The sequence below is a fragment of the Girardinichthys multiradiatus genome, chromosome 20, assembly GCF_021462225.1.
Source record: "Girardinichthys multiradiatus isolate DD_20200921_A chromosome 20, DD_fGirMul_XY1, whole genome shotgun sequence".
In the NCBI taxonomy this organism is placed as follows: domain Eukaryota; kingdom Metazoa; phylum Chordata; class Actinopteri; order Cyprinodontiformes; family Goodeidae; genus Girardinichthys; species Girardinichthys multiradiatus.
The window spans coordinates 17,314,769-17,341,903 of NC_061812.1; the positions used below are offsets into that span (position 1 = coordinate 17,314,769).

General features: G+C 39.5%; 1 protein-coding gene across 1 annotated transcript; it reads left to right on the top strand.

Annotated features, from left to right (window-relative positions):
• The first annotated feature begins 6,093 nt into the window (after positions 1-6,093).
• On the top strand, positions 6,094-26,054 carry LOC124856222 (calcium/calmodulin-dependent 3',5'-cyclic nucleotide phosphodiesterase 1B-like). The gene is made up of 14 exons (XM_047346500.1): positions 6,094-6,256; positions 7,801-7,914; positions 9,531-9,713; positions 10,112-10,178; positions 10,308-10,424; positions 10,724-10,864; positions 12,290-12,390; positions 13,602-13,727; positions 15,686-15,787; positions 15,966-16,086; positions 19,847-19,928; positions 22,516-22,633; positions 25,070-25,206; positions 25,589-26,054. The coding sequence occupies exons 1-14, from the start codon at positions 6,204-6,206 to the stop codon at positions 25,684-25,686; spliced, it is 1,560 nt and encodes a 519-aa protein (XP_047202456.1). The 5' UTR covers positions 6,094-6,203; the 3' UTR covers positions 25,687-26,054.
• The last annotated feature ends 1,081 nt before the right edge of the window (positions 26,055-27,135 follow it).

Here is a 27,135-nt window from a genome sequence, read left to right on the forward strand (position 1 = left end):
GCCGAAAAGCAAAGTTCTCAATTTACCGGTCGGTCTACGTTCCTACCCTCACGTATGGCCATGAACTTTGGGTCATGACCGAAAGAACGAGATCCCGGATACAAGCGGCTGAAATGAGCTTCCTCCGTAGGGTGGCCGGGCACTCCCTTAGAGATAGGGTGAGGAGCTCGGCCATCCGGGAGGGGCTCGGAGTAGAGCCGCTGCTCCTCCACATCGAGAGGAGCCAGTTGAGGTGGCTTGGGCATCTATACCGGATGCCTCCTGGACGCCTTCCTCGGGAGGTGTTCCAGGCACGTCCCACCAGGAGGAGGCCCAGGGGACGGCCCAGGACACGCTGGAGGGACTATGTCTCTCGGCTGGTCTGGGAACGCCTTGGGCTCCCCCTGGAGGAGCTGGAGGAGGTGTCTGGAGAGAGGGACGTCTGGGTGTCTCTGCTGAGTCTGCTGCCCCCGCGACCCGGTCCCGGATAAGCGGAAGACGACGAGTACGAGTACGAGTACCGAGTACCGAGTACGAGTACGAGTACCGAGTACCGAGTACGAGTACGAGTACGAGTATGAGTACCGAGTACGAGTACGAGTACTTTCTGCTACATTGAAGAAAATATTAGAGAGCAAACATGAAAATATTACAGTCTGCTGAGTTGTGTACCTGATGCAACTAAAACTTACCTGAATGAAATCTATAATGGAAAACCTGTGCATCCAAATGAGGCTTTGTGGCAAACCTCATAATGAATCTGTTCATATTTACTTAAGGGATGACCTGATTTGGGCATGCTTATGTATTACACTGTTAAAAAAACAACATATTTTACTTTTCACAAGGGTAACAAACATAATTACAGCCTCATTACATATTTTGTGATGTTTTAGAATAACTTTAATAACTTTAATTAAATCTAGGTTCCATAAATGTAGAGAAAAGACACAAAAAATATTTTCCCAGATTCTTTCTGTTTTTGGTTTCCGTTAGGCTCAAATGTTTCAGATCAGCAAAAAAAAAAAAAAAAAACATTATAAGAGAAAGATGCCTGAATAATTACAAAATGTTGATTTAAATTAATAAGAGATAACTTAAGAAGCCTTGTGTGAAAAACTAATTGTCCCCCAAATGTAATAAAAGCTTGTTCCCAGTCGGGAACAGCTTCCATCAAGCATTTGCTATAACAATGAGTCTTTTACATCACTGTGGAGGAATTGTGATCCATTCTTTGTTGCAGAATTGTTTTATTTTAGCCATATTGGAGGATTTTCGAGCATGAAGGTTAATCCACAGCATCTCAATCGGATTTAAGTGTGGAGTTTATAGACAACTCCAAAACCTGCTCTTTTTAGAGCCAATCAAATGTGAACTTGCTGGTGTGCTTTGAATCATTGTCCTGCTGCATAACCCAAGTGCTTGTGAGCGAAAATTCATGTACTGATGGCTTGCTATTCTAATTCAGTATTTTAAGGTAGAGAGCATCAAATACGGCAAGCTGTCCAGGTTCTTAACCAGCAAAGCAGCAGCGGACCATCACACTGCAGCACAATGTCTCACTGTTGGTATGTTCGTTTTCTGAAATCTTGTGTTAGTTTTATCCCATATTGAAGATAATGCAGATCTTCCTTAAAAGTTCCACTTTTGTCTCTTCAATCCACAAAATATTTTCCCAAAAACCTGGAGGATAATAAAAAATGTTTTTAGCAAATATGGGATGAGCTTTTGTGCTCTTTTTGATCAGCAGTGCTTTGCCAATTCGAAACATTATGGTGTGACAAAAAAGGACAAACAAAAGAAATGTTGTGATATGTAGTGCAAACCCCGTGAGATAAATAACAGCAGGGAATGTAAAAATTGAAACAGATAAATCAGTTTAATTTTAGTTACTAAAGTCAAACTCATCAGTATACAGTAGAGTCAAAACTTCATTATATTGTAAAACACAAACTAGGAGAAAGCTGAGACAAAACAAATCAGCAAGCACAAGGCGACAGTGGAGGGGAGCACCTGCATTTATCAGACCAAACTGTGGTGGTGAAATACAACAAATTGTAATGTGACTTAAAAACCCAAAAGGTTTTACTGTAATGTATGGACTCTGATTTCGCATGTAACTATTAACTCCAGAAATTTTACTGTGGCTTTGATCAATATTTATTTATATATATATATATATATATATATATATATATATATATATATATATATATTAAAGACATTGTTTAACTCATTCGATTATATTAATATGCACTTTTTTTGCATTTTTATTGTATGAATACTGTATTTTAGGATATTTTTAGAAAGCAACTGTGCAGGCATCTTAATGCCTGAGCAAAACAAAATAAAACAAAACCCAGAGTTTTGACAAGGGAGAGAATCATCACTCAGAGTTGTGAAAAACCCCTGACAGTGTTGTGTTTCATGAGAAATTAACACTCTTTCTCCTCTCTACTCATTTTGTCTCCCTCACCCTCAGTTTCTCTACCATCTAGTTACAATGCATAGACACATAACCTTTTAATGTGATTTGTGGTGGCAGCAGGGTTAGATTTTCCTTTCTAATGAAGTGAGGTGTTGGTGAGCAACAATTGGCTCAAAATAACATGTAGACAGAGAGTGATCATGTCTGCTTAAAAAAATGACAAGTGGTCAAAAAATAATCTGAATAGGCTGACAAACCCCGGAAGTGAAAACAATTAAATTTCTTCTCTGCCTTTTGTGTATAGAAGTCAATTCATGGTGCTGCTATAGTTTATTTATACCACACAGGGGATAAAAAGTAACATGTTGCAATATTATTTCTCTCCTTTTTTACCATTTGTTGTGGCATGTCAAAGAGCATGGGAGCATGAGAGTCAGTCTGACCCAACAGGCAAGGCAGGAGACGGACAGCAGCCAGGGGTTTTCCCAGGCCACTGCTTTCACAACACTATAAATACAGACCACTAATAGATTTAGGACCTAGAACTGTAAAGTGTTCAGGAACAACTTTTACTGTTTACGCTATGTTGCACATTTGTGTGATTTCCTTTTATGGGGCCTCAAAAGACAGAAATGTCCTTTTTTAGTCAGACATATTCCCTTTATGGATCTCACACTCAGCTGACATTTATTCAGCATTTATGCAGTTATATTATATGAATTATTATTAATATAATTAATGACTTGTAAGGGTTTATGATTATTGCTTATACATATATACACATATACACATATATCTGAATTGGAATTAAAATCATAATTCATTACTAATAAGTTCTAACCAAAAATCCTTTCTTATGAATAGATATCAGAGATAAACTCTGGGATTGTGATTATTGGGCCAACAGCACTTAATATTTACGATAAGTTAATTGTCATTAATAATTGATAGGATTAGGGTTAGGGTGAACGGTTAGGGTTAATCTTGATTGTGATTATTGGGCTAACAGCACTTAATATTTACGATAAGTTAATTGTCATTAATAATTGATAGTTATTAACCAAAACCATGCTAAATGTCATTGTATTATACACCGTTTTACCGAATGGGGTGGAACACTAACCTTAGTTGACAAATGATAACTCTTACACAAAATAAACACAAACGCTGTCTCTTTATTTATGTGTACATTTATTAACCTAATAGGTCCCTCTTACAGTCAACTATTCTGGTCCAACAATTTTCACCTAATTAAGCATGCACTATTCTAAAAAGGGGTACTCAATGATAACATAATAAGAAGAACTCACACTTAGTGTAGATGGAGATCAAACCAGCAGTTTATGGACTACGTGGGAATGGATCAAAGCTTTGGATTGACTTGGAATATGGAACAAAATTAATGAACAACGGTGAAGCTTTATCTTGTTAGGTGATGCTTCCTGACTAGCAACTGTCAGCTGACCGAACAGTAGAACCAGGCCAACTCTGACACTGTAAAGCTCAGAGCAGCTTTGTTTCTTAGCCCACTAACAGCTGACAGCGAACTGGCCTAAGAAAAAGGGTCATACACTTCCAAGTGGGAACCAGTGGGAAAAAAAACACAGGGCAATAAGCCGCTGAGACAATGGTATTGTTTGGGAGCTGAAGCATGAGGCGCGGCCTGCCTCAACTGAAACTTCACAGTCCAACTTTAACTCCAGCTGATTCAGAAATCAGCCGAAATCAGCACAGTGACATTCAAGACTTCGTGCAAGCACGCTTCACAGTTCAATAATATTAAAACAGCATTTGTCACAGTTAAGCAGAAACACTTGAATAAACATTGCAGGCACGTACAAGTTAACACTTTGGATTAACTGTGGTCATCCTAGATCACCCTAATTTCCTACTCTTTACCCTGCCCATACTAGAAAAGTATCAACAAAAAAAAATTTGTTTTAGTTTTATTGTCCACATCAGTGGAAATCTGTGGGGGTTGAAGGCGAGTAGGCGAAAGTATGGCGTTGTAAGCGTTTGCATGTCCGCAAGCCGCTCTAAACAGTCAGCTTCTCCTCCTTCGTCTGAAAACGGGGAAAAATATGATGAACCATTGGTAGTCGAATAAAAAAAAACAAGGTGGAAGATTAATCTCCTTGGAAAAAAACCTCAGAGGGGTTTTAACTTCACCTGGGTAGCAGCGCTACAAGCAGGTCTTCGGTCAGTGCTGTGGTGGTCCACACTGAAATTGCAACTAGCATTAGCTTGAGCTAGCTATTTATCACCTCTGACGGTGACATCAGAGCTGCAATACATGCTGGGAGGGGTAATAACAATTTGTTTACCTGACAAAAGAGACGATTGCCCAACAAACTGTATTTTTTTATTTTACAGTGCCCTGCAAAATAAATCATTTTCCTTCAACCTTTCCACTCTTTGTCACAACTACAAACTCCAGAATATTTTATTGTCATTTTATGTAGTAGACCTAAAGTAGCATGACCTTGAACTGGAAGGTAAATGATACATGGTTTTTATTTGTTTATTTTTGTTGTTATTTTTTATAGGTAAGACCATTTTAATCTGACAGTTCTAAATACAATCCATTGCATCGATTTACATTCAGAAGTCACCTAATTTGTAGTATTATTAAAGGTTTTGGCTTATAGTCATAACTCTTTATGTGGTGAAAAAGACTTGCTCTTGTCATTCATTCTTTCAGCAGGAACAACAAAGCTTGTCAGAGCTGTTGGGCCAATGGACAGGCAATCTTGAAAGAAAACCAGCTAGACACTGTAAAAGACTTAAAACTGGGGCAGAGGTTCACCTTCCAGCAGGGCAACCCTACATATACAGCAAGAGATACAATGAAGAAGTTAAGATCAAAGCATATGCATGTGTCAGAATGGCCTAGTCAAAGTCAAGCCCTCAATCCAGTGGAGATTTTTTGGCAAGATTTTTTTGAAGACATAAACATAAAATACTTTAGTTACAGGATGATTAGCGTACACATACACTCCACATGTTTCAGATTATTATTTATCAAAATTCGGAAAACTATGTGATATTTTCCTTCCATTTCACAAATATGGACAACTATGTGTTCATTTGTCACACAAAATTACAAATAAAAGGTGATTGTAGGATGTCAAAATGTTGAAATGTTCAAGGAGCTGTGATACTTTGCAAGGCATTTATCATTTTATCATTTTCAGTTAAACTAAATAGTTCTTGCATATTTTTTTTTTCCTGGGCAATATTTGTTTAAGTGTTTTGGTGCCTCTGGTGGATGTTGGGGAAAGCCTCCCTGTGCAGTTCCCTGATTCAAAGCTGCGGTGGAAAATTCTCCATTGGGATTTTATTACACACACACACACACACACACACACACCCCACTCCCCCTAACACCCACGGCTTGAAAGCCTTGCAGTCAACACTTCATCAGCAAGTGAGGTCAACTCTTTCACACTTCATACAACGGGTGTACACAGATACACAAACACTCAAGTCACCGAAGAAAAAAAAAGCGTCTTTTTCTATCCCTCTCTCTCTCCCCCTCTCTTCTTTACACACACAAGCACACTAACACTGACACAGTTTGGGCCTGACTAACCAATCAGAGAGAAGTGGAGTAGGTCCCCCCAGAAGTGGGTGGAAGAGCTGCTGAAGCAGTTTCAAGACACATAAAGTTTGCGTTGGTGGTTTGCAGAACTTTTCAGTTCACCACTCCTCTGGAACAACTTTCCTTTTTATCATCTTGATTTATTTATTTTTTTATTGAACTCTGGGGTCGATTAGAGCACAGCTTGAGTGTGGAATGGCTGAACTGGTGCGAATCCGAAAGAAAAAGCTCCAAATTCCTATTTCTAGGTAAGACGTAGGGTTATGATTCATACATATTATATTATGCTTCAATATAACTCCATGTCTGCATAAGCTATTAGACAGAAAATGCCAGATCCCTGAATTAGAGATTCAGCCAATGTTCTTTCCTACAAGTTATGTTTTTCTCCAGGTGCTGGTTTCTTGTTTTGCAGAAATGGAAACTTGTGACTCAAACAATACAATCTGGTGCAGATGGTTTCAGTAGATATTAGGCCTGTCACGTAAGAACAAAGACCCATATTCCTACACCTTAAGAGGTATAGGAAGCTTGCTGATTGTTTTAGGTGTAAGTGGATTTCTTAGAAAAGTTTTTCTTGTCACTCTGGCTGCAGATGTAAACACTTGTCCTGCCCATGCTTTTGCTGTGGGAGTGAAAGCTGCTGCAGAGGTGGTGGGTCATGTGGTGTTTGGTTTGGTTATACACTGATGTACTATAGCTAGGGGTCACAGCTCAAAGCCTTGCTGAATATGTACAATACTAGGATTTTATTCATTTTTTAACAATTAACAAAGGCTAGAATATGCAAATTCTTAAATTTGATCTGCTCTGAGGTTCTCCATCACCAGACAGTCAAAACAAAATACTGCCTTATCACGATAGATTGCTTAAAGTGAGCCGTGGCATTTAGAGGCATGCTATTTTTATGACTCCACAGCTTTTGAAAGCCCCTACCAGTGTGATAAAAACTTGAAAAAGCTGTGCGCATCTCATCTGCAGGAGCTGGTTCCCCAGTTTAGGCCCAGTCCAGTTTGAACACCATAAGGGTATTTAATGAGACTGTTTTAGAAAAATGATTAATGGGAGATACATGTTATGACATCAAAGTAACCTTGTTTTCAAACTGATTTTACAAACTGAGACAAGGTTTTTTTTATCACATCTCAACTGGATTCATCTTTGAGATTAAGGGTAAGCAGGAGGTGGTTAAAATGATGGTGACCCATGGGGAAGTATATGTTTCCTTCAGTTCTCACTCATAACATGATTAAAAAATTTCAAAACCAAGAATGAGCAACAAGGTCTCAGAGGTACTCAAAATACAAGAATGTTTTTTTTCATTGTTCAGTATATTCTGACTTGATCTGGGTTACACAATACCCCAAACATGGGAACATTTTCCCTCTCATGAAAGATTTGGCTCTGATGGTGCCCTTTCACCGTGGCTGTCTCTAGGTAGTTTTTGTAATTTCCCAATGATTCATTTCTGCATTTGAGATTTTTGTGCACTTTTAACCCACTCATAACAATGAAAACAAGCTGCCAGTTTATAAAACTTTAGTTAGTTTATTGAATATCTTTAAGGAGTTTAAGTATTTATAGAGCACTGTGTCACGCAAAGGCAGCTCAAAGTGCTTTACAGGGCAGCAAACAAGGAGCAAAACTGAGTTCTTTACCAGATTTTTATTACCTCTGACTGCTGCCCTTTATCTTAATTGTTGTGAGTGCCGGTACATTTAGTTGGTCAATTTACCATTTTATTTAACTGAATGTGAATTCCCTATAACTTGATTGTGCTTTCTGTTGTTAGGCTGAGAAGTATGCTGAAGCAGATTGAAGAGAAAGAAGTCGATTTTGAAGATATCAGAAAAAATTTGGACTTCACGGCATCGTTACTAGAGGCAGTTTACCTCGATGGAACGAGGTAAAACAATAAGAATAAATAGAAATTCAAAGAAGCTGCCAATATGCACTAATTGTAACTGTATTGGTAGAAATAGGATATAAAAATGTTTGCTCATTTTACCTTTGAAATGTGAAGGTTTTGATGCGATGTTCCAAGCAGTACTTATATTATCTGGCTGTAGCTTTGGCTTTACAAAGCTTGCATTGCTTTTGCATTTAGAAGTTGTAGAGTCTATTTCTGAATAAAGACAGAACTGAAAACTCTGTCATAAAAAGGCATCTTTGGTGAAAATTAAAAGCAGGAGGCCCACAATAACCTTTGGAGTGTACCTGATATCAGAATAATAAGGATGAAACACTCTGTTTTTCTCTGCTTAGCCAGTACTAGGAACCCAACTTCTGTCCCTACAACAGCATAGCAATAACATTCTCTAAACAAGAAGCAATGTACAGTTTAACCTTTAAACATCTTAAAAACAGATGATCTAAGTGGGAATAGTAAATACATGTGAAGTACATGTGCCTAGTGGTTAGAGAGGAGGGGATTTGTGTCCTGGAGAGGCCACAAATGCCCTGGTTTGAATCCCACAGCCAGCCACTCTGGGTCCCTGAGGACCCTTAGCCCCTCAATGCTCCTTGGGCGCTGTACAATGGCAGCCCACTGCTTCCTTAAGTGCAGAGGACAATTTCACCATTGTGAGTCATCAATAAAGTCAGCCTCTATACCACTGCTTCCATAGTGGGTCACAGGGAAGCTGGTGCCTATCTCCAGCCGTCTATGGGCGGGAGGCAGGGTACACCCTGGACAGGTTGCCAGTACATCGCAGGGCAACACACAAACAACCAAGCACACATTCATTCACACGCCTAAGGGCAATTTAGAGAGACCAATTAACCTAACAGGCATGTCTTTGGACTGTGGGAGAAAGCCAGAGTACCCAGAGAGAACCCATGCATGCACAGGGAGAACATGCAAACTCCATGCAGAAAGACCCCCGGCTAGGAGTCGAACCCAGGACCTTCCTGCTGCAGGGCAACAGTGCTACCAACTGTGCTACCATGCTACCATGAATTATTGTATTATACTGTTTGCAAACTAGTGACCGTTTGTTTCCAGTTGTGAAGTGCAATGATGACTGCCTTATGAGAAAATGTTATGTCAAGATAAGGAGAGCTTGAGCAATACTCGGTTTTATTGACTTGTGCACCTTCCTAGTTAGAGTGGATGATTTGAACACTCAAGAGAACTTTAGACAGACAGTAAAACTATGCTTTAGTTGGAGAGAGGCATAATGCATCACCTGGGGATGATGAGGACTGATAGCTGACAGTTGGTGGAGGTGACAGGAAAGGTTTACTGTCATCAATAAAACAGTGACTGCATGCTCGAAGGAGCAGGTAGGGACCGCGGGACCCTTGCTGCCAGTCTTGGAAACTCTGAGTCTTATCCTTCCCCTGTCACCTGACTAACTTAATGAAATCCAAACAAAGTGCATAGCTTCCATAATGATCCAGGGTTTTACCTATTTAATATATTGACCATTATTTTTAGGTAGAAGTCCAAAAAGCACAGATTATTCCTTTATTTTTAAAGACCTTACATCTTCCATTCAAACAATCAATGTCTGATCTTAGACAGTGTCTGGAGTCAGAGGACGATCTTCAACAGCTGCAGTCAGACGGGGTGCCATCAGAGGTCACTGACTGGCTGGCGTCCACCTTCACCCAAAGGATTCGACGGCCTTTGAGACGCTCAGATGAGAAGCCTAAGTTTCGCAGCATTGTGCATGCAGTGCAGGCTGGAATATTTGTGGAGAGGTATAACGGCTCAAACGTTCCTTTTAGATCTTTCTAATCAATTCAAAGGTGTAGGAGGTTGTTTTAGTGTAAGCACAACCTTTCCTGCAGAGAAAGCAATAGCACTGCCTGGCTGTATTCTTTATGTGATCATTTTAAATGAGACAACAGTTGTTAAGATAAGCCTGTGAATTACTGATTTCCCACACAGTATTCTAAAACTAAAGGTCATTAAGTTAATTTTACAACTACAGATGATAACTGTGAAACAAACATTAGACTTCGATTTTTTTAAACATTCTTACACTGATGGCAGGGGCTTTAAAGGATTAGTTTAAACACCTCCTGAGTCCAGTTTGCTACACACTGTCAACATCTGAACTTACACTGAACTCAACATAAACACTGCATGATTCCAGGATGTTTAAGAGGGCCTACACAGCGACCATGCCAGACCAACCTGCAGCAGTCATAAACTGCCTAAGGGTAAGTCTGCACTAATCTGAAATCTCACACTGTGCAACATGTTTGTCAGATAAATGGCACATTTTTTAGAAAAAGGATCAGTGCAGGTATGCCCCAGTGGCGCTATTGCTTTTCTTTCTTTCTCTTAAGGATGTGGACCGTTGGAGCTTTGATGTTTTCGCTCTAAACTCCGGCAGCTCTGATCACGCACTACAAACTCTGTTCTTTGAACTGATCACAAGATATGACCTCAACAGCCGCTTTAAGGTCTTTAAAGTTTAATTAATGCTGTATCAAGCTGACATTCATCAAATATATTTTTACCATGAAAGTATGTGTTTAGACTAAACACCCCTCAGTGTCAGTGACATATATCTTCATTAACTATTCAAACTGAGTGTAATTTGTAGAAAATGATCAGACATGAAGATTGTTTCCCTTTCATAGTATTTGAAAATGTTCATATTTAAATCATGTGTGGTATTTAACATTGTTACCTAATTCAAGTTGTTTTCTGCATTTAATTTGGGCACAGATTTGAATTAATTATGTAATGCTTCCTCTAGATTCGTATCTCGTGCCTGACTGAATTCTTGTCTGCCCTGGAAAGAGGATACTGCAAATACAACAATCCCTATCACAACCTTGTTCATGCGGCTGATGTGACCCAGACCCTGCACTGCCTGCTGCTGCGCTCCGGCCTCGTGGTGCAGTACACTCACTGTCCACTTTTTTCAGGGATATGTTTTTTGCAGATAACTTCTGGAATTCACATAACTATGTTTTATTATTTATTTTAAGATCAAAAGAAAACACTTTACTTCTTCCCTGTTGAATTACAGTAGTGCTATGTATTATTCCCACTTAATTATTTATAAACAGCTTCTTATAAACAGCTTCCCCTCTTAAATTGTGTTTGAATTTCTATATGTTTCCATAAAATTATGTAAAAAAAAGAAAAAAAAAAGCAAGTTGCCAATGAGTGGTGATGCCAGAACTTTGGCATGATCCATGTATTACACAAATGGCCTCCCAAGAAGAAAGTACCAATGGTGTAACCTCCAGTTTAAATTCATGTTCGTAAAGGGAAGATTTATGTGCAGATTTATTCAGCAAAGTGGAAAAAAGATCTGAGAGCAGTGGCGTAAGGACCTGACATACTACCCAGAGGTTTCATAGCGAGCACTCAGCAGGCTCACTGGGCCCAGAATTTGCCACAATAGTGTCAAAAGTTGTACTTAAAAAATCTAACATTCTGGCAGCATTCAGGTGGACATAGGATCAGTGATTGTCCTTGGGTGCTGACTCTACCAGAGCTGTCTGACGTTGCCATGGCATGAACTGTGTTTGCTTCTCATCCCTCTCCCTTCGGTTGTTCCTTCCCTTGAAGCCAAGATTCTTTTTCAATATTGAGGCTAAAGGTGCTTTGAACAATTGTTAAGTTTTCACAAAGTAAATAAGTAAAGAGAAATGAAAAGAAAAAATGAAGCAGCACCCCATCCTTTTTCTGTTCTGCCAATAGGAAGCAATACATACATTTGACACATTCCTGTTAGAGAAGTTTTTTTTTGTAAAAAGAAATAATCTGTCATGTCTTTAAAACAACTGACAGTCTTGCTATATCATCGGACATATATAGTAATAGCATTTTTGTTTTATAGTTTGTGGCTCCAGTGTTGTAAAATTACTCATCTGCTTTGTTGGATTTGTAGGTCTTCTGACATTAATTTATGGTGCAATGTCCTTTAAGTTGTAATCTTTGCAATATAAATTCAAATTTTTTATTTTTTTTTTAAATCTGGAGTCAAGTTATCTATCTATCTATCTATCTATCTATCTATCTGGCTATCTATGAAAAAAAAAGAAAATATAACGTTGATTTTCCCTGAGTTATCTTTTATGTGTGAACAACCTATCCTTTGAGTGTCAGACTGATTCAGTGATTGATCAATGATTTCTGTGTCAGTGTTAATTAGCTTAAAGAGAATTAAACCCTCAAATTTAAAAACATTTTATATAAAAGCTTGTAAAGCTTCTAGTGATTTACTGGTGTTCAGAACTAAAATATTTTTGGAGTATATGCACTTCTGCTCCATCTGCATCCATTAATTGTGTTATTTTTATTAATCAAGCACTGGCTGACAGAGCTTGAGGTGATGGCTTCTCTGTTTGCTGCAGCCATTCATGACTTCGAACACACAGGAACCACAAACAACTTTCACATCCACACAAGGTTAGCTTTGTTTTTTGCTGCATCTTTTATAAAGCTTGTGTAATGTGTACAACGTTTCTGCTGTATAAATGTCACATCCTGTTCTGAAATTGTAAAACAGAGCTAGAGATAGAAGGAGATTTAGAAATAGTAAGAAAACAGATTTTCTTTGTAAACCTTTTCAGCAATTTTGGGAATGGGACGAGAGCTCTCTAAAGCAAACATGGCTTTATGGAAGGAAAAACATTATTTTTAGATTTTTCCAACACAGTCTCCTGGCACCAATTATAAGCGTTTTATTCTTATTTTGGGAATAAAATACAAAGATGTTTGTCCACAATAAAACAACATGTCTTAGATTCAGCATAGCAAGGATAAAATTATACCTAAACAGAAACAGTTTCAGTCATACCAGTGCCAAAATCCAAAAAGAATTTAAAAGTTTTTTTATTTATGCTGTATTGCTTTACTTTTTGTATGCCTACACCCACATCCATCATGCTTCCTTGGCATAAAATCAGTACATCAGTGTATTTTATTAGGACTGATAGGCCAACACAAACATAATTGTGAAAAGGAAGGAACATGAGGCCATGCTTTAACATTTGTTTAAGATAAATGTGGCATGCATTTTTATTCAGCCCCTTTTACTCTGATGCCACTTAGAAAGATCCAGTGCAACCACAAGCTTTCAGGGGTCACCTAATTACTCAATGGAGTCCACTCAGGTCTAATTTAATTTCAGCATAAAAGCAGCTATTTTTGTTAATGCTTCAGAGAGTTTGTTAAAGAACATTAGTGAACAAACATCATCATAAAGACCAAGGTACACAACAAACTGGTAAGAGAAAAAAAAATCTACAAAAGAGAGATTTAAAATAACCTTGCTGGAAAGTTTTACACAATCTGTTTTTGTACTAATTTTAAAATCAAGAGATTAGTTAATTATCTTGCTAATAGTGAGTCTTTCATGCAGATGGCAGACCTTTTTTTATTTCGGTCCATCTGCAGTGTGAAAGTCATTATCACAGTTATGCAGCAAGTTATTAAATTGCTCCCTAGGGATACTTCTTTTACCACATTTTTTCAACCTCTCCATCACAAACAGTCACTTTACTGTTTGACTGTATCTTTATTCATTTATATGTTTTAGAGCCTTGATGTCACAAGATTTTGTTTATTACAAGGCTGTTTATTTCTAATTCGTCCTTATCTTTCTGTCTGTGTTCCAGGTCAGAGTTTGCTCTGATTTATAATGACAGATCTGTGCAGGAAAGTCATCACTTAAGTGCAGCATTTCGCCTGCTGCAGGACGACCGGCTGAACATTTTCATTAATTTGACACGAGAGGAGTGGATGTAAGATACTTATATATTCTTATATATTATACTTTTCTAGACATTTAAACAAGCTGGATGTATGTTTGTTATTGTGGTTATCAAATGAGAGGGTGTAGAGATTATCCTCAGTTGATGTTCAACTATAAAGAGCAAAGGATCCTGACATACAAGCACAAATCTCAACTGACTTCATGATTCATGTTAGTTAGTGGAGACTACTTTAATAAATTAAATATTAAACAAATCAGTCAGTCAGTCTCTACCACTTATTCCATAGTGGGTCATGGGGGAGCTGGTGCCTATTTCCAGCAGTCTATGGGCGAGAGGTACACCGTGGACAGGTCGCCAGTCCATTGCAGGGCAACACACAAACAACCATGCATAGGTGTAAATTGCCCATACACCTATGGGCAATTTAGAGTTATCAATTAACCTAACAGGCATGTCTTTGGACTGTGGGAGGAAGCTGGAGTACCCGGTGAGAACCCACACATACACGGGGAGAACACGCAAACTCCATGCAGAAAGACCCCAGGCCGGGAATCGGACCCAGGACCTTCTTGTTGCAAGGCAACAGTGCTACCAACTGCGCCACCGTGCAGCCCGCTATTAAAAAATTAAAATAAATAGCATCTCTTTATCATAACCATATTATTATGGATTCAGTTAATTGGATCAAGATTCAGATTAGGATGTATTGTAATGCAACATTTTAGTCACATTGCTTCCTTGTGTGACATCATAGAAAAATCTAAATAAATCAGACCAGATATCAGGACCAGAATTTTGGACCTTCCCAAATCTGTTTCACAGTTCTAAGATGCCTGAAGGTACCCTGTTCACCTGATAAAACATTTACATTCAAACATAAACAGGAGGAGGTGGGGTTTTGTATCTGGGAGACTAATGTGTTTTGGTGAGAAATGTGTGTATCAACCTCCAAACAATAGCAGAAGATATTGGCTTAAGCCGGTTAGAGAGTGTCATTATCCACAGTGAAACAATTCCTGTACCAACATGAGCTAAGAAGCCACTCAGAGAGGAAGAAGCCATTGCTCCAAAGGCAACAAGAAAAGGCGAATGCACACAGGAACATGTCCTGTGGTCTAAATAAATAAATAAAAGTGTTTAACCTTAATGACTATTGGTCAATTTGGAGGGAAAAGGGGAAGCTTGTAAGCCTGAGAATACCAGAGGCCTCCTGTTGTGGTTGTGTTTTATTGTAGGACAAAACAGTGTACTTCACAAAATGAATGAGATCATAAGAGAAAGCTTGAGCACCATTGAGTCTTTCAAATGCATAAAGATATTTTCAAATTAACTGACAAATTATGTACAGATTGTACAGAGAAAATGTGTAGGCAAAGCTAAAAAGGTATGCGTAGAAAAGGTGGCCTCACTCGTTACACCTCCTCTGTCAGAAGGAATGGACCAAAACTCAAACGATTGCTTTACATTCACCTTAACCCCTGTAAGACTCTGTAAAAGATCTTATAATAATGAGCCATTAACTAGTAGATACGTCTCAAATAGCTACTGCAACTATATATATATATCAGACATTATGATATTACAGTGCAAAGTTTACATAACTTAGTAAAGATTTATGGGTGTTGGCCTCAGGGTAAAACAGATGCCTCCTTGCCAGTGTAAACATCATCAGTGGAGTTTGTGTTTGGTAATTATTAGCAATATTTACACTGTCTGCATTAATGGAGCCATTTGCTTATACATCCCAGATCCAGTGTGGCTGTAATATTCACTGAGCTATGCAGAGATAACACAGCAGTGTACTGCAACATGCTCCTTTAGCAGTCAGTGTTACCATGAGAACAAGAAAATCCATCAGTAAAGCTAAAAAGGTTACAACCTCACAGAGTCCTCCTGCCTGCCACTTTTACTTTATATGGTTCCATCACGTCATTCGAGGTCAGCTAGTAAACTGTGAGTCCATGTGTGTCTGCGTGTGTTTACAGGGAGATGCGATCACTTGTTATAGAGATGGTTTTGGCCACTGACATGTCCTCCCACCTAATTCAAGTCAAAGCCATGAAATCCTCTCTACAACAACAGGAGAGGTATGTGCAAAACCAGGACTTTATTTATGGGATCATTAGAGACTATTGAAATGTTTTAATACAAACTCCAGATGAGGAAAATGAGTGTCTTAGAATTGCTTCTGGACTGCCTCGGGACTGCTTTTCAGCTTTGTCTACTGGCAACACAAACAGCAAAGCATTATGCTTTCTCCATCAGGATTGATAAGCCCAAGGCGTTGTCTCTCTTACTGCACACGGCTGACATCAGTCATCCATCCAAGCCCTGGGCACTGCACTCTCGCTGGACCAAAGCTTTAATGGAGGAGTTTTTCAGGCAGGTAGGCATCTGAGTAGACTTAACCTGTCACTTGCCTTTTCTCCTTTTCTCTAGTTTAAATTCTTACAATGAAATTTGTGCTCAGTAATTTGATTCAATCATCAACTTCGGAGGGATTCCTAGAAAGCTGTCATGTTCATCTTGGAAAAAGTAATAGTTAAACGTTGGGAAAATATCACTAGATCTATTTTTCACTAGCTTATATGACCAAGCATCAATGCTCACATGTTTTCATGAAGAGATATTTAAGAACTAAATCTATATCTGCAATTGAAAACAGGAGGGAATTTTGCTAAAACCAATATCTGCCCTCTGACATTTAAAAAACTTTATCTGGTTGCTACAAATGTACAAACATTTTCAAGGATTTCAAAGAATCTTCCATTATCTCTCAAATTGCTTCCTGTTGTGTCTGAAATCCAGGCCATGCTACTAAACAAGCAAAACTGTGATAAAAGACTTCTCTTTTTCTCTAATTTACAATAAAAAAACAACTAGTTCTCTGAATTACACCTTTGACATATTTTTATTAGGAGAACTTTGAAGATCTTGGGCGGGAGGCCGTGACCCACGGCTGGGATTTTCATCCCGGCCATGGGTCACTGGACCAGCTCTACAGGGGTTGGACAATGAAACTGAAACCAGTCTTCATTGATTGCACATTGCACCAGTAAGAGCAGAGTGTGAAGGTTCAATTAGCAGGGTAAGAGCACAGTTTTGCTCAAAATATTGAAATGCACACAACATTATGGGTGACATACCAGAGTTCAAAAGAGGACAAATTGTTGGTGCACGTCTTGCTGGCGCATCTGTGACCAAGACAGCAAGTCTTTGTGATGTATCAAGAACCACGGTATCCAGGGTAATGTCAGCATACCACCAAGAAGGACGAACCACATCCAACAGGATTAACTGTGGACGCAAGAGGAAGCTGTCTGAAAAGGATGTTCGGGTGCTAACCCGGATTGTATTCAAAAAACATAAAACCACGGCTGCCCAAATCACGGCAGAATTAAATGTGCACCTCAACTCTCCTGTTTCCACCACAACTGTCCGTCGGGAGCTCCACAGGGTCAATATGCACGGCCGGGCTGCTTTGGTCACTCATGCCAATGCCAAACGTCGGTTTCAATGGTGCAAGGAGCGCAAATCTTGGGTTGTGGACAATATGAAACATGTATTGTTCTCTGATGAGTCCACCTTTACTGTTTTCCCCACATCCGGGAGAGTTACGGTGTGGAGAAGCCACAAAGAAGCGTACCACCCAGAGTGTTGCATGCCCAGAGTGAAGCATGGGGGTGGATCAGTGATGGTTTTGGCTGCCATATCATGGCATTCCCTTGGCCCAATACTTGTGCTAGATGGGCGCGTCACTGCCAAGGACTACCAAACCATTCTTGAGCACCATATGCATCCAATGGTTCAAACTGTGTATCCTGAAGGCGGTGCCGTGTATCAGGATGACAATGCACCAATACACACAGCAAGACTGGTGAAAGATTGGTTTGATGAACATGAAAGTGAAGTTGAACATCTCCCATGGCCTGCATAGTCACCAGATCTAAATATTATTGAGCCACTTTGGGGTGTTTTAGAGGAGCGAGTCAGGAAACGTTTTCCTCCACCAGTATCACGTAGTGACCTGGCCACTATCCTGCAAGAAGAATGGCTTAAAATCCCTCTGACCACTGTGCAGGACTTGTATATGTCATTCCCAAGGTGAATTGACGCTGTATTGGCCGCAAAGGAGGCCCTACACCATACTAATAAATTATTGTGGTCTAAAACCAGGTGTTTCAGTTTCATTGTCCAACCCCTGTACACTCTCTACAGGGTCCTAGAGGATTCATGTTCATAACTTTCATGGACAGGATTTCTAAGCGCAACCAAGGGCTGGAAATGCTATGGTTTGGGGACCAGTGGATTTCATCTCTTCTTTTTGAAGATGATGTGGTCCTGCTTGCCCCCTCTAGCCAAGACCAACAGCATGTGCAGAGAGTGGTTCCCAGCTGAGTGTGAAGCAGCTGGGATGAGGATCAGCTCCTCAAGGCCATGGTTTTTGACCGGAAAAGGGTGGCTTGCCCTCTTCATGTTGGAGGGGAGTTCCTGCCTCAAGTGGAGGAGTTCGAGTATCTCTGGGCCTTGTTCACGAGAGAGGGGAGAATGGAGCAGATTGGTGTGGCTGCCGCAGTAATGAGGACCCTGCGCCGGTCCTTTGTGGTGAAGAGAGAGTTGAGCCAAGACGCAAAGCTCTCAATTTACCGGTCGGTCTACGTTCCTACCCTCACCTATGGGCATGAACTTTGGGTCATGACCGAAACAACCGGCTAAAAAACCGTAGGGTTTCCGGGCACTCCCTTAGAGATAGGGTGAGGAGCTCGGCCATTTGGGAGGAGCTCGGAGTAGAGCCGCTGGTCCTCAACATAGAGAGGAGTCAGTTGAGGTGGTTCAGGCATATGTATCGGATGCCTCCTGGACGCCTCCCTCGGGAGGTGTTCCAGGCATATACCACCGGAAGGAGGCCCAGGGAACGGCCCAGGAGACACTGGAAAGACTATGTCTCTCGGCTGACTTGGGAGCGCCTTGGGCTCCCCCTGGAGGAGATGGATGAGGTGTCTGTGGAGATGGAAGTCTGGGCATCTCTACTGAGTCTGCTGCCCCTGCGACCCGGTTCCAGGATGAAGCGGAAGACGACAAGTACGAGTACGAGTACGAGTACGAGATCTTTTTCTTCTTTCTTAGAATGTTTTATCTCGCTGTCACATTTCCATCTCTCTCCATCCTCAGAGAGTTATTATATGAATAAAATAAAATAAATAAATAAAATATAAACCATGTGGTCATTACAGTGCTGTGAAAGTCCTTTCTCCCATACTGATCTCTTCTATTTTTACTTTTTTTGTCAAACATACAGATATGCCAATAAAAACTTCAGTTAATACAAAATCATTAGAGCTTAAAAGATAATGCAAAAACTTTAAGGTATTCATTTATTTTCTTACTCAAACAGAAAACCTCTAAATATCTTTAAAGCTTTGAATAAAGGTATGAATAATACTTTTGGGATTTAATTTGCATAATGTTAGTAGCTTTGCTGTATTGAAATAAACTGTATTTTACAGTATTTTAGTCTAAAAACACCTTCAGCAAAAATGCTCAGCTATATAATGTTTGTAGAAATTATGGTTTTATTGCCTTTAAAGTCATACCAAATTTCCTTTGGTACGTCTTGGAGACAAAATTATTGCAGAAAATGGAAAAAGACTGAAATCCCTGGTAGTAAAGTTGGACCATGAAAACCTTGCACATTTAAGCTGCACATTGTTTGCGTTTAAAGACTGAACTGTTGACAGTCATTTTTTTATGCATTTCATCATTAGATTTATGACACTTGTTGTCTTCAGTGAGAATCTAGAAATGAAGTTTTTGCAAACAGTTTGCAGCCACTGTTATCTAAAATGCACAACAGGAAATGATTAAAAGGCACTGTGCCTACTTTGAATCTGAGGTGAGACTGATATGTAATTTAATTTAAACAAGGATTTGTTGACAGAAGTTGAGTGGTTCTTCTCACTCTTTAAGAACAATCCCTGGAAACGCTGAATGGACTCTTTTGTACTTTTAAAACACAAAACCATGAGCTCTCAAGACGCTGTCTAAAAGTTTCAGTTGGTGTATGCTGGAATAAAAATAAACATAGAAAGTTTTTTTCATGTGTGGGATGCCATTGAAGCTTTTCTTGTTGTTTCTATCTTTGTGAGGGCGATAGAGAGGCGGAGCTCGGCCTTCCCTTCTCTCCACTATGTGATCGAAAAAGTACCCTAGTAGCTGAGTCCCAGATAGGTACGTCTGACAAAATACTAAATACATTTTATTTAATTGTCTCTTTAACAGAATCTGCAATGGTTCTGTAAAAGAACCACCACACTTATTTTGTAGCCATGTTGCTTTTCTTTTTTCCAAGTTGAAGAAACCTGCAGCTTAATGAGACTTTCTTGCATTGCAACATCACTAAATCAATGAGGTCCAGCCATTTTGTTTAAAATGCTGAGATGCTTTTTTTACTGATGCAAAAGACACTTCATGACCACATTAACTCCTTCATTGCCTTGCAAAAATATTCACACCTCTTGAACCTTCTTACATGTTGTCACATTTTAACCAAAAGCAAATAAGTGCCTTCAGAAGTCACATAAATAGTAAATAGAATCTACCTATGTGTGATTTAATCTTAATAAAAATCCAGCTGTTCTCTGTGTAGGGGTCAGAAGTTTGTTAGCAGGCAGAGCAGGCAGGTCAAGCATACGTTTGTAGAGAAGGTTTAAAGCAGGGTTATGTTATAAAACAACAGCACGAACATCACACAGAGCATCATAATCTAAAAATGGAAACCTACTTAGATATGGCCGTCCACCTAAACTAAGATGCTGGGCACGGAGAGCTTTAATCAGGGATGCATGCAAGGGGATCATGTTAACTCTGGAGGATTTGAAGAGACCCACAGCTCAAACGGGAGAATCTGATGAAAGGACAACTACTGTATTATTGTGTACTCCACAAATCAGTTTTTTATGATAGAATTGCAAGAAGAAACTCATTGTTTAAAGAAAGGCATAAGAAATCCTGTTTTCATTTTGCTAAAATCCATGTAGCTTACAAACATGTGGGAAAATGTACTCTGGGGAGAGAAAAATCAAATTTTTGGGCCTGCATTTAAAAACACTATATTTGACGTAAAACTGACAGTCCACAACACCCTTGCGCACACCACATGCATGAGGCAAACGTGGTGGTGAAAACATTTTCTTTAGCAGGACAAGGTAAATCATGTCAGAACCGATGGGAAGACGAATAGAACTAAAGACAGAAAAACTCCTTGATGAAAACGTAGAGTCTGCAGCGGACCTGACACTAGGGTGTCTGTTTTTGACCAGGACAACCACCCAAAACATACAGAGAGTTACAATGTGACAGTTTAGATGTAATTATAGGAGTATGGAATCGGGGGCCCTTTACTAGGGGCCATCCGGTCCCTGTACGAGCGGAGCAGGAGTTTGGTCCGCATTGCCGGCACTAAGTCGGACCTGTTCCCGGTGCATGTTGGACCGGCAGGGCTGCCATTTGTCACCGGTCCTGTTCATAACTTTTATGGACAGGATTTCTAGATGCAGCCAAGGGCCGGAGGGGGTCTGGTTTGGGGACCAGTGGATTTCGTCTCTTCTTTTTGCGGATGATGTGGTCCTGCTGGCCCCCTCTAGCCAAGACTTACAGCATGCGCTGTGGCGGTTCGCAGCCGAGTGTGAAGCGGCTGGGATGAGGATCAGCTCCTCCAAGTCCGAGGCCATGGTACTCGACCGGAAAAGGGTGGCTTGTCCTCTTCAGGTTGGAGGGGAGTTCCTGCCTCAAGTGGAGGAGTTTAAGTATCTCGGGGTCTTGTTCACGAGTGAGGGAAGAATGGAGCGGGAGATCGAAAGACGGATCGGTGCGGCTGCCACAGTAATGGGGGCGCTGTGCCGGTCCGTTGTGATGAAGAGAGAGCTGAGCCGAAAAGCAAAGCTCTCAATTTACTGGTCGGTCTACGTTCCTACCCTCACTTATGGCCATGAACTTTGGGTCATGACCGAAAGAACGAGATCCCAGATACAAGAGGCTGAAATGAGCTTCCTCCGTAGGGTGGCCGGGCACTCCCTTAGAGATAGGGTGAGGAGCTCGGCCATCTGGGAGGGGCTCGGAGTAGAGCCGCTGCTCCTCCACATCGAGAGGAGCCAGTTGAGGTGGCTCGGGCATCTATACCGGATGCCTCCTGGACGCCTTCCTTGGGAGGTGTTCCAGGCATGTCCCACCGGGAGGAGGACCAGGGGACGGCCCAGGACAAGCTGGAGGGACTATGTCTCTCGGCTGGCCTGGGAACGCCTTGGGCTCCCCCCGGAGGAGCTGGAGGAGGTGTCTGGGGAGAGGGACGTCTGGGCGTCTCTGTTGAGTCTGCTGCCCCCGCGACCCGGTCCCGGATAAAGCGGAAGACGACGAGTACGACGAGATATAATTATATCATGAGTTAGAATAGCCCAGTCAAAGGCCAAATCTAAATCCAATTAGGAATCAGTGGCTGTTAAAGACACTCTTCATCCAGTCTGACTGAGATTGAGCTATTTGCAAAGGAGGGGGAAGATTTTAGTTTTTAAATCTGCAAAATGGTTAGAGACAAATTCACTCAGGTGGACTGAATACAAATGCATGCTAATTTTTCTAATTTTTATTTACAAAAATGTGGAAAAGCACGAATAATTTCCTATCCACACATAATCCCAATAAAATATACTGACATTTAGGGACTTAATGTGACAATGTAAAAAGTTCAAGAGATATTAAATGTCATGCAAGGCACTGTAGGTACCTCAGTCACATTACATGTTAACATTTGTTCTTGCAGGTTTCATTGACTTCATTGTGTATCCTACATTTTCCCTGTTGACGGACATAGCAGAGAAAATTGTTATTCCCTTGGTGGAGGAGAACCCAGGTCCCCCGGACCCCTGCAACAGACACAGGTACTGTGTCACACAGGGCCAACACAGGCCTCTTGGTGAGAAGACAGGAAAAGGCGAGCAGTGGAAATATTAGGAAACATTAGGAAACATTAAACCTACTTCTTGTATGTAAAACATAAACCACAAAATATATTTAAATGGAAATGAAATAACCCAATTCAAAATATTGTGAACCCTAAAGATGAATGCACAGCATAACTAAATTACATCTAACTGAAACAAGACATAGTTAAACACATGCTTTATGTAGTGAAATAAGTATTGAAGTTCTCAACTATTTTCAGTAAATATAGTTCAAATTGGGCAGCTGACCTCAAATTCACATTAGATGTAGGTAACAACCCAAGAAATCCACGACTTCAAAGAAAAGGCTGCTCTATGCAATCTGATCCTCAGTTCTTTACTACGTATTGGAGATCATTGTTTTTTTTATGGCAAAGCCACCTTTGTTTAATATTTAGATTCTTATCAAGAATTTTTAAACACATTTCTCAATTTAATCTTCCGTCAAAACAGGATGTCTGCCAATTCCATACATTAAAAAACAGCCTGACACCATGATGTTCACACCTCCAGACATCACTGTTGCTATAGTGTTTTTGGGATGAGGTGCTTTGCAATTACTTCTTCAAACATGGTGTCTGCAATGACAAGATAAGTTTAGGTCCTGTCCGCCCAGACAAAATTATAGTATTTTTATTGGTTTGTTCAAAGCTTCTACAGCAAATTTTAAACAATCTTCAATGAGCTGTTTTCGTCAGCAGTTGAGTATTGTAAAATGAATGTATTGGCCATATTGTAGACGGAGTGGGTAGCTTAAAATCTTAATGAAAAACATGTACCTGCTACTTCCAGGTCTTTATGAAGCTCACTACAAATGCTTATTTGCTCTTGGACAACACTTCTGGTTTTTCTTTTGACTCATCCAGCTTTTTTATGGTGAAATGTTGCTCTTTCGACTTCCAGAAGTGTTCTTAAGAACTAAACCAGCTAATGTGAATTGACCCTGATGAGGTGCAAGATTGCTTTCTACATGCTAATAGATTTCAGCTATTTTATCAACTTTCTATAAACTTTTGAAGTTCTTTTTCTCTCATGTTCAATACATATTTACTGTAGTATTAAACTGTATTACACAAAAGATAAATTAGGGAGTCATTTATTTTTATTTCTTTGTACACGTGGATTACTTGGATCGTTCGCCACATATGGTGTGAAATTTATGTCAATAACTCCATTTCCTGAGCCTCATATCATGCTGATACTTTTGTTTACATACCACTATAATATAACTGAGAATGCAGTATACTGCATTATTCTGTATGAAGTAACAATCTGATCTAATGATGGATTAAACATTTATGACTTTCCAAAGTTGTTACATTTTATGAAAGTCTGCATTTAAATTCAGATTAAACAGGCTCTCATTAATCCCTAGTCACAACAAAGGCAAACAGGGGGAGACACAAAATATTACTTAAGCCTAATTAATTTTTTAGGCAAACAAAGCCTGTAAGATGCATCATTTGGAAGCTTCAAAACTTTAAGGTTTGTATTGACATATGTTCATTGACTTGTTTTATAGTTATTGATCAATGGGAGCATCACCTCACAGGCTTACAGGCAGCAAGCAGGGAGGTGAGACTCTATGTCTTTTCCTTAGCAGAAACAATTTACACTGTAGTCTCTTTAACAAGAGCATAGTCCGCACGGTCGACAAAATATAGAAAATACTAAGCTTGAAACCACAGCTGTTGAAAAAGAGACCTCAGAACTGAGTGAGACACCACAGATAATCTTACCCTACATTCACATGCTGTGAAACAAATGGGGTGTGATAGTATGTACATTTGATCTTAGTTTAGTTGCTGAATTTGATGTAGGGAGGGTACCAGTGCACAGGATGGAGGCAGAAAATTGACACAAACATCCCATCTTGGCTAGAAAAACGTTTCAGTGTATTTATATAAGAAATAATGCCCAAAATTTACAAAAATATGTACCAAAATCCCTGGGAGACCAAGGAAGACATAAAGGTATTGTTGTTCATAATAAAAAAAGATAGGTGTCTTTTCTTTTGTTAAATTCTTCAAAGAAGAAATGTCACTGTGATTACATGTATGTTGAATTTATTTAAAATGCTAAATGTAGATAGTAATGAGAAAACATTAAATATTGTTTGAGATATTTAAATTTCAAGAACTGAATGAAAACATATTTGTGAAAGCAAAGGTTTTATTTAAAGATCTTCCTTTTTATGCGTTCAGAGGAAAAATGTTGATCACTCAGCCACAAAGCAACCACGTAAGAATTATGATTGGTCTTGTCCTGATAGCTCTACATAGGAATGCTGAATCACTGAAGTGTTTGGGATTCATTTGAAAGTCAGCATGAAAATCAATACAAACATAAAGGACTATTGTTATTTGCCCACAGTAATCTTTGGAAGGAGAGCTCCAGAGGTCTGCAGTGGAGTCTTGCACACGTCACAGCCGAGCTGGTGAGTTTTCGCTCTACGTGGACGCGACACACAGAAGACAACAAGCTCAAATGGAAAGAGATTGGCTCGAATGGTATGTTGCACATTTAGTTTGGCAATGGCACAACTGTTTAAAAGCACACATTTCACATAAAGAAAAAATAGATACTATTGTTTAATGGTTTTAAAGTAACTTTAACTTAGATAAATTTTCCTCTGATGTTTAGAAATCTTTCATATTATAAGAAATTATAAAAAAAATTTAAAAACGTCTTCTAAAGCATAATAAAAGTTGTGTTGTAAAAATATCTCATATTCTGGCAGGGTTGAGGCATTTTGGCTCCATCCCTTCGATTTGATTAATCTAAATTCTTTTCAGAGTGATCTAATGTTGAGATGAACAGATATGGATACATTGTTTTCCTTTCAATTATCAAAATTTTCCAATTCCTTTTCCAACCTTTTATTTCCTCCAGGATTTTCTGACTCCAGTTTTACAAACGAACAAGAATCCAGACAGAAGGAACGGTCAGAAAAATCTCTGAAAGACACCACCGAAAATGCAAAACCGTAGAAGGGACTTTTTGTGATAGGGGCTTGTTTCCAAGGATTTCGACACACATCAACTGAAACTGGGAATCACAGAATCACAAAATCGTTTGTTATAATGTGTGACAGGGAGAAAAGTATGAGTAGACTTAAAAATAAGATCATCTTCCAAAGGTAAGATGATGTGCAATAACAATGATGTCCTAATGTCTTATTTTAAGAGTAGTATACCACAGTAATTTAAATGGAAAGTGGACATGCTGGTCATGTCATTGGGCAGTCAATGGTTTTAATTTAAGTTGCCATTTAAACACAACAGGAGCTGTTTTTCAGTTGTAGTTGTAGAACTACACAAACATATTTAACCTGCATTAAACTTTAAAATATACTTCATTTTGGCTTAAGTGACTTTTGATTTTAATGGGACGGGGCAGAGAGCAACAATTTTACTTGTACAATTTTACAGTTTACAGTCATAGTAAAAACTTACAAATTACTTACGAATCTATAAATACTAGTGTTTTACTTGTTTATTTATTCCTGGCATTTCAACTTGTAGTCTGCAAACATTTGTCAGAGGTTATCTCTCTGTTACACAGTCAGATGTGGCCTGGATTCTAAGAAGCTTACTCTGAGAATGGCAATTCCTCTTAATCTGGTACTTTAGTAATCATTAAACACCCTTTCTAATTCTATGCTTGCAATAGAATTGCAAAAACAGGGCTCTGGTGGGCCCATTCCAAAAATGAACCACTTTACTTTGGCTGATTCAGAAAAATAACGTTAAACCATAATCTAATAGAGGTATGCATAATTATGGGCTTAACTTTGCAACTTGTTATAAAAAAATGCAGTTGAGTTCAGTTGGAGTTCAATAGAGCTTTTGCTCTTCTCCTCTGGGCAGGATGATTCATACTATAAGACATGTGACTATAACATAACATAACATATCATGGGCATGTTACTTTAAAAAAGTAATTATAGTTACTTGTTACTTCTCCCAAAAAGTAACTGAGATAGTAACTGAGTTACTCCACTATAAATTCAATTCAGTTTATTTATATAGCGCCAATTCACAACACATGTTGTCTCAAGGCACTTCACAAAAGTCAGGTTCATACATTCCTATTAATCCTAACCATTGAACAGTGCAGTCAGATTCAGTTATTTATTAAAATTGGATGAAAAGTTTTTCTGTCTAAGGAAACCCAGCAGATTGCATCCAGTAGGTGACTTGCAGCATTGCTTCCTCCTGGATGAGCATGTAGAGACAGTGGACAGCCACTGGCGTTGACTTTGCAGCAATCCCTCATACTGAGAATGCATGTAGCGACAGTGGAGAGGAAAAACTCAATTTTAATAGGAAGAAACCTCCAGCAGAACCAGGTTCAGTGTGAGCGGCCATCTGCCACGACCGACTAGGGGTTAGAGAGAACAGAGCAGAGACACAAAGAGAACAAAGAAGCACTGATCC